Source organism: Cebus imitator, unplaced genomic scaffold (assembly GCF_001604975.1).
Source record: "Cebus imitator isolate Cc_AM_T3 unplaced genomic scaffold, Cebus_imitator-1.0 Scaffold461, whole genome shotgun sequence".
NCBI lineage: Eukaryota > Metazoa > Chordata > Mammalia > Primates > Cebidae > Cebus > Cebus imitator.
Window position 1 is genome coordinate 1,503,974 of NW_016107776.1, and position 8,613 is coordinate 1,512,586.

Genomic DNA, 8,613 nt, shown 5'->3' on the forward strand with positions numbered 1-8,613 from the left:
TTTTTTGAAACAGAGTCTTGCTCTGTCACCCAGGCTGCAGTGCAGTGGCGTGATCTCTACCCACTGCAACCTCCACCTCCTGGGTTCAAGTAATTCTCCTGCCTCAGCCTCCTGAGTAGCTAGGACTACAGGCGGGTGCCACCACACCCGGCTAATTTTTGTATTTTTAGTAGAGATGGGGCTTCGTCATGTTGGCCAGCCTGGTCTTAAACCCCTCACCTCAGGTGATCTGCCTGCCTTGGCCTTCCAAAGTGCTGGGATTATAGAAGTTAGCCACTGTGCCTGACCCAGAACTTTATCTTACAAATCTGAAACTCTGTACCCACTAAACCACAACTCCTTTTTCTCCTTTACCTCTAGGCCCTGGCAGTTACCATTCTACTTTCTGTCTCTATGAATTAAGCTATTCTAAGTAGAATCATACAGCATTAGCTCTTCTATGTCTTGCTTATTTCATTTTATCATGTTTTTAAGTTTCATTTGTGTTATAACATATGACATGATTTCTTCATTTTTAAGGCTGAATAGTGTGCCATTGTATGGATATACCACATGTTATCTGTTCACCTATTAGTGGATATTTCGTTTGCTTCTATCTCTCAGCTGTTGTGAATAATGCTGCTATGAACATGGGTGTGCAAATATCTGAGACTATGCTTTCAGTTCTTTTTCAGAAGTGGAATTGCTGTGTCATTCTATTGATAATTTCCTGAGGAACATAGCAGTTGCACCATTTTGCATTCTCACCAACAGTGCCCAAGGGTTATAATTTCTCCACATCCTTGCTAAAATTTGTTATTTTCTGTTTGTTTGTTTGTTTTGTTTTTTGAGACAGGATTTCACTTTGTCACCCAGGCTAGAGTTTGGGGGCACCATCATGGCTCATTGCAGCCTCCACTTTCTGGGCTCAAGCAATGCTTCTGCCTCAGCCTCCCAAGTAGCTGGGACTATAGGCATGCACCACCATGCCTGGCCAGTTTTTTAAAAAAATTATTTGTAGATAAAGGATCTTACTATGCTTCCCAGGCTGGTCTGAAACTCCTGGACTCAAGCAGTTCTCCCACCTCAGCCGTCCCAAAGTGCTGGAATTGTGGACATGGGATTATAGATATGAACCATCATGCCTGGCCTACTTCTTTTTTTGAGACAAAGTCTCGCTCAGTGTTGCATGGGTGGTGCATGCCTATAGGCTGAGACAGAAGCATCACTTGAGCCCAGGAGGTTGAGGCTGCAGTGAGCCAAAAATGAATGTTTAAAGAATTATATTTGGTAAAATTTTTGGTAAAAAAGAAAATAAAAAGGAGTGGCTATATGTTTTATTTTTGTTTAGGGCTCTTTTTTCTCTGATTTTTATGTTGAAAGGCTAAATCCTACAGAAAAGTTGAAAGGTAAGTATAGCAAACATCCGTACCCTTAGCTTAAATTTGTCAGCTAACATTTTGCTTATTTACTTCAGAGTAAGTTATAGCTATCATGACAATTTATCTCTAACAACTTCAGTTCACCTCTCTAAGGATGAGGAGATTCACTGACATGCCTATAATACTATCGTAATCTAAGAAAATTTATAATTGAGCCATGTGTCATGGTGAGGATTTTTAGTCCCAGCTACTTGGGATGCTGAGGTGGGAGGATCACTTGAGCACAGGAGTTTAAGTCCAGCCTGAGCAACGTAGCAAGACCCTGTCTCTAAAAAAATAAAAATGAAGGCCAGGTGTGGTGGCCTGTAATCCCAGCACTTTGGGAGGCCGAAGCAGGCAGATCACCTGAGGTTGGGAGTTCGAAACCATCCTGACCAACATGAAGAAACCCTGTCTCTACTAAAAATATAAAAATTAGCCAGACGTGGTGGTGCATGCCTGTAGTCCTGCCTCAACCTCCCAAAGGATTATAAGATTATTTTTTCTTTTCTTTTCTTTTTTTGAGATGGAGTCTTGCTCTGTCACCCAGGCTGGAATGCAATGGCCAATCTCGGCTCACCACAACCTCTGCCTCCCGGGTTCAAGTGGTTCTCCTGCCTCAGCCTCCCAAATAGCTGGGACTACAGGCATGTGTCATCATGCCCAGCTAATTTTTTGTATTTTTAGTAGAGATAGGGTTTCACTGTGTTAGCCAGGATAGTCTCGATCTGCTGACCTTATGATCCGCCCACCTCGGCCTCCCACAGTGCTGGGATTACAGACGTGAGCCACCGCATCTAGCCTAGTTTATTTTTTTTGAGGCAGAGTCTCACTCTGTCACCCAGGCTGCAGTGCAGTGGCACGATCTCAGCTCACTGCAGCCTTCACTTCCTGGGTTCAAGTGATTATCCTGTCTCAGCCTCCTGAGTAGCTGGGACTACAGGCATGTGCCACCACACCTAGCTAATTTTGTATTTTTAGTAGAGATGGGATTTCACCATGTTGGCCAGGCTAGTCTTGAACTCCGGACCTCAGGTGATCTGCCCACCTCGGCCTCCCAAAGTGCTGGTATTGCAGGTGTGAGCCACTGTGCCCAGCCCCTTCTTTCTTAATAAAAATCTGTGTCAATCCAAGCACCCCACACCCTGCTCATGGTGGGAGGTGCTTGAAATATTGCCGTCTTCACTGCTGCCAGTGTAGTTCCAGAGGTGCCAGCGGAAGAACCAGGCAGAAGTGCATGCTACTAGCACGGTCCTGGAAAGTCCAGGAGAGCCAGCCAGACCTCTACAAAGAGCATGGGAAAGTGCCCCGAGGGCTTGGCCACGCATGGAGTGAAATGTCTGGGAATAAATGTAACAAATATGTGCCAGGTCTGTAGGAAGATGACTTGTAAGACCTCCAAATAGACCCAGAGGATGGCTGGACAGATCAAAAGGTCCACTGTGCCCATTATAAAAATGCCGTTTCTCTTTACATTAACCTAGATGTTTAACATACCCCCCCAAAATACCAAGAGGGTTTATTTGGGGCAATTACAGAAACTTGATTCTAAAATTCAAATGTAAAAAGCAATCAGTGGCCAGGAAATTGTTGAAAACAAAAGTAATGAGACTATCACTGCCCTATGTGATAAATATGGCCTCAAAAATTAGAGGCCGGGTGTGGTGGCTCACACCTGTAATCCTAGCACTTTGGGAGGATTACAGGGGGATCACGAGGTCAGGAGTTCAAGACCATCCTGGCCAACTTAGTGAAACCCCATCTCTACTAAAAATACAAAAATTAGCTGGGCATGGTGGCATGTGCCTGTAGTCCCAGCTACTCAGGAGGCTGAGGCAGGAGAATTGCTTGAACCCGGGCAGTGGAGCTAGTGAGGTGCAGTGAGCGGAGATCACATTGCTGCACTCCACCTTGGGCAGTAGAGTGAGACTTCATCTCAAAAAAAAAAAAATTAGAGGACGGAGGGAAGATGACAGAGTTGCCATCCAGAAAGTTGGACCCTTGCTTTGTACCTTATGCCAAAATAAATTCCAGGTGGATCAACAGTTTTAAATATGAAAGATTCAGCAATAAAAACACTAAAGGAAAATATGGGGAAATGTTTTCTAAATAATATCAGAAGGAAAAAGCCTTTCTAAGTTTGACACAAAACGCAGAGGCAAGTAAATGGTAAATTTGACAACACTGAAAACGAAGATAGGCTGGTCTGAAAGTAGCAAGTTACCTCAGCTGATTGTTCACAGTAACAGATTCATGTACTACTCTTTCCCCTCCTCACTACTGCACTTGACTACACTTAAAAAAAGACAAATTTCTACATGGCAAAAAAGCAATACAAAATCAAAAGATGGGGAAATTCCTCATCAAAAAAAAAAAGGGCAGATTTTTTCAAATTGATAAGACAGATTCTAATAGAAAACTGACTAAGAATCTGAACGGCTCAGAAAGAAAATGGAAATGACTCTTTAACGTGTGGGATTTTTTTATACCTTATGTGATAAGGTTTCTCCCTCCTGTGGAGGTGACTTTGAGCTAGTGTCTTCCTGGGTTGGGGGTAGGGGATTGCAGGCACCAGGCCCTGCTATTAAGAATGATGTAAAAAGAGCAACTTGACAATACTATTAAAGTATAAATGTATGTAAACCTTTTGACCCAGCAGCTGTATCTGTGGGACTTATTCCTGGCATATGCATACTCTGGATGTTGTAAGGGTGATGCTGTCCATCATGTAAAATAAATGGAAATTACAAGTAACCTACATGTACCCCTGTTGGAATGGGTTAAAGAAGTGAGACAGCCTTTGCAAAGAGTGAGGCAGTCCTGTGTACATGGGCGTGGATCAGTCTCCAAGCTATGTTATTAAGTAAAAACCAAGTGAGATGTGGAGTATGACTGCCCTGGGGATAGTGCAGCCCTGGGAGGGGGGCTGACTGATGTCTGGGAGCAGAGGCAAGGGGGCTTTCACAACTTATGCTGTATTTTAAAATCTGGTACCATGTATATGTATTATTTACTCAAAAAAATGTAAAAACAGCTTCTCTTATCATCTTCATGTTGCTGACTGTCATATTTAAACTTCCGCCCCAGTTGCTGGCCTCTTACCTCCAAACACCTAATCAGTGTCAACACTTGGAGGTCTCACAGCTATCTCACACTGACCATGCCATGAAGCCATGAAGGGACTCCCAGCTGTCCAAATTTTCCTCCATCAGTAAAGGGTCCTCATCTGCCCAGCAGAGGGCCTTGAGTCTTCCCAGGTCCTCCTAGATTCAGCCTATTAGTAGGTTCTCCGTGCCACATCCCAGGGTAGTCTCAGCTACTGCTTTCTAGCCGCAGTGCCCTCCCCGGGGCCAGGGTCACCCTTGGCCTTCAGGCCCACGGAAATCTCAGGCCTAATTGGTCTTCCAAGGGTGCCTCATCCAGCACCTGGATCTGAAAGCCAGTCAGCTCAGATCACTCTGCAGGTAAATTCCTCAAGAGCATCCCATAATGTTCAGATTTCAATATGGACTGTACCTCCCCGGATGTAGAGGGACCTGGCTCCAAGGCCTGCCTGCCCATCCCTCCTACTCACTTCCTGCTTATCTTGGGTGCCTTGCATGCCACGGTCTGCCTTGCCCCAGAACTTGTACACCTGTCTCCTCCACCTGGAACTCCCTCCCCTGGCTGGCCATGCCCTCTCAGCCTTATCCTTAGGTATCAATCAGTTCCTCAGATGGGGCTGTCCCTGCCCCTTCTCATCGTTCCACCTACTCCTCTTGTAACCAGTGACTCCCAGGTCAGATGCTGTGCTAGATTCCTTCTTAGCTTTTATACGTATATATCGAGACAGAGAGGGGAAGAGAGAGCGTATGCATGCACCAGAGAGAGAAAGAGAGACAGTGTCTTGCTGTGACACCCAGGCTGGAGCGCAGTGGTGTGATCTTGGCTCACTGCAGTCTCTGCCTCCTGGGTTTGAGCAATTCTTCTGCCCCAGCCTCCAAAGTAGCTGGGATTACAGGCACACGCCACCGTGCCTAGCTAATTTAAAAAATTTTTAGTATAGATGAGGTTTCCCTATGTTGGCCAGGCTGGTCTTTTTTTTTTGAGACGGAGTTTCGCTCTTGTTACCCAGGCTGGAGTGCAATGGCGTGATCTCGGCTCACCACAACCTCCGCCTCCCAGGTTCAAGCAAATCTCCTGCCTCAGCCTCCTGAGTAGCTGGGATTACAGGCACGTGCCACCCATGCCCAGCTAATTTTTTGTATTTTTAGTAGAGACGGGGTTTCACCATGTTGACCAGGATGGTCTCGATCTCTTGACCTCGTGATCCACCCGCCTCGGCCTCCCAAAGTGCTGGGATTACAGGCTTGAGCCACCGCGCCCGGCCCCAGGCTGGTCTTAAACTCCTGACTTCAAGTGATCCTCGGCCTCCTAAAGTGCTGGAATTACAGGCATGAGCCACTGTACCCGTTCCCTTCTTAGCATTTTCACAACCTAAAATACCTTGTTCCATTTTTTTCTTCTTTATTATTTGTCTTCCTCTGCTAGCGTTAAACTTGTGCTTAGGAATCTTATGTTTGTTTCTTATTTATATTTTTACTTTTTTTTTTGCTAATTAAAACATTGTTTTTATAGATACAGGGTCTCACTTTGTTGCCCAGGCTGGTCTGGACTTCCTGGGCTTAAGTGACCCTCCCACCTCAGCTCCACCAAGTATCTGGGACTACAGGCACATAGCATCATACCTGGCTAATTTTTTTTTGAGACTGAATCTCGCTCCTGTTGCCCAGTCTGGCAATGGAACAGTCTTGGTTCACTGTAACCTCTGCCTCCTCGGTTCAAGTGATTCTCCTGCCTCAGCCTCCCAAGTAGCTGGGATTACAGGCGCCTGCCACCACACCCAACTAATTTTTGTATTTTTAGTAGAGACAGGGTTTCACCACGTTGGCCAGGCTGGTCTCCAACTCCTGACCTCAGGTGATCTGCCTGCTTCAGCCTCCCAAAGTGCTGGGATTACAGGTATGAGCCACCATGTCCAGCCAATTTTTGTAATTTTTGAAGAGATAGGGTTTCACCATGTTTCCTAGGCTGGTCTTGAAGTTCTAGGCTCAAGGGATCTACCTGCCTTAGCTTTCTAGAGGATTGGGGATTAGAGGCGTGAGACACCATGCCTAACTATTTTACCGGTTTACTTCACTATAACTCCTTCTGCTCTGTTTGTTTGTTTTTATTTTTTTTGAGACAGTCTTGCTTTGTTGCCCAGTCTGGAGTACAGTGGCGCAATGTTGGCTCATGGCAACCTCCACCACCCAGGTTCAAGTAGTTCTTGTGCCGCAGCCACCCAAGTAGCTGGGACTACAGATCTGCACAATCACTCCTGGCTAATTTTTGTATTTTTAGTAGAGATGCGGTTTCACCATGTGGCCCAGGTTGATCTTGAACTGCTGACCTCAGGCGATCTGCCTGCATTGGCTTCCGAAAGTGCTGGGATTACAGGTGTGAACCACCATGCGGCCTCCTCCACTCTTTGAATACTTGGCATTTGGTAGGAACTCCATAAATATACATTGAATGAAGCGACTTTTACTAGTTTCCCAATAATTCATTGCTTTGAAATGTGATCTGGAGTTGCTACTGCTCCAATCCATGAACTGCACTGATGAACACAGCAGAAGCACGCTGGGTATGGGCCTCCCCTCCCGAGGTTCACATGGGAGTCCTTGGGCCCATGAAAAGGGAAACAGGACAATTTCCATGATGGCTGCCCAGACTTGGTCAGGATCCTTTTGTGGGATGGCTCACGCATGTATACGGTTGACTCAGAGTACAGAGAGGGTCAGCCCACTCCCAGGGCCCCGCCACCAGCACCAGGTTCTCTGAATGCTGTCACTCTTGGTAACCTGAGCTTGAGTCCTGGTTTGTATAACTCCATTTTCTTGTTTCTTCACTTTGCAGAGGAATGTTTGCTGGGGGATTGAAGGAAATGGAGCAGGAAGAGGTCCTGATACACGGCGTGTCCTACAATGCTATGTGCCAAATCCTACATTTCATATACACCTCTGAGCTGGAGCTCAGCCTAAACAATGTGCAAGAGACACTGGTGGCTGCCTGCCAGCTTCAGGTGAGGCATGTCTCATCTAGCAAGGCAGACCCACACCTAGGTGGGGTTCCCTGAGATGCCCACGATGCCTTCCGGGCACTAGTATTGGCCTGAAGGTGGGTCAGGAATATGAGGAGACCAAGCAGTGAAGAAGGCCATGAAGTGGGGAAGACTCTGGAGTCATGCCCTGGATCTAAAGCAGAGCTGCTCTGGACAGCCCAGGCACAGGCGTGCCTTTCGCCTTTGCCCTCTTGTCTATTGCCGGTTGTTTCCCCTCTACTTAAGTCTCCTTGTCATTGAACGCATCCTGTACATAAGCAGGTAGGCTGACCCAAGGCTGCATGTGGATGTCCTGTGTGCTTTGGGGTCTGGCAATGCGGAGCGTCCACCAGCATTGCTACCAAGGCTCTTCCTGCCTGTCCCTGCACTGGGCCACTTCAGTCTCTTCAAAGTATTTCCATTTTGTTATTGAGCTTTATCTTTCTATCTATTTATCTGTCTGTCTGTCCATCTATCTGTCTGTCTACTCATTCAGGTTATTGGAGACAAGCTCCCTCTTTATCACCCAGGCTGGAGTGCAGAGGAATGATCACAGCTCACTACAGCTTCAACCTCCTGGGCTCCAGCAATCCTTCTGCCCCAGTCTCCTAAGTAGCTAGGACTACAGGCATGCACCGCCACACCTGGCTAATTTTAAAATTTTGTTGTAGAGATAGGGGCTTGCTTTGTTGCTTAGACTAGTCTAGAACCCCTGGACCCAAGTGTCCTTCCACCTCAGCCTTCCAAAGTGTCGGGATTACAGATGTGAGTCACTGTGCCTGGCCTATTTATTATTATTATTATTATTATTTTGAGACAGTTTTGCTATTGTTGCCCAGGCTAGAGCGCAATGGCACGATATCAGCTCACTGCAACCTCCGCTTCCTGGGTTCAAGTGAATCTCCTGCCTCAGCCTTCCAAGGAGCTGGGATTACAGGCATGCACCACCATGCCTGGCTAATTTTGTATATTTAGTAATCGGGTTTCTCCATGTTGGTCAGGCTGGTCTTGAACTCCTGACCTCAGGTGATCTGCCCACCTTGGCCTCCCAAAGTGCTAGGATTACAGGCATGAGCCACCTCCCCTGGCCTA

At 46.5% G+C, this 8,613-nt stretch overlaps 1 protein-coding gene across 3 annotated transcripts in view; it reads left to right on the forward strand.

Annotated features, from left to right (window-relative positions):
• Positions 1–8,613, forward strand: part of KLHL22 (kelch like family member 22) — a 45,051-nt gene that overhangs the window by 12,472 nt on the left and 23,966 nt on the right. For all 3 annotated transcript variants that reach the window (XM_017512113.2, XM_017512115.2, XM_017512116.2), the window contains one exon: positions 7,338–7,503. In XM_017512113.2, coding sequence (XP_017367602.1) covers positions 7,338–7,503 — 166 coding nt within the window. The remainder of the gene's footprint in view (positions 1–7,337; positions 7,504–8,613) is intronic.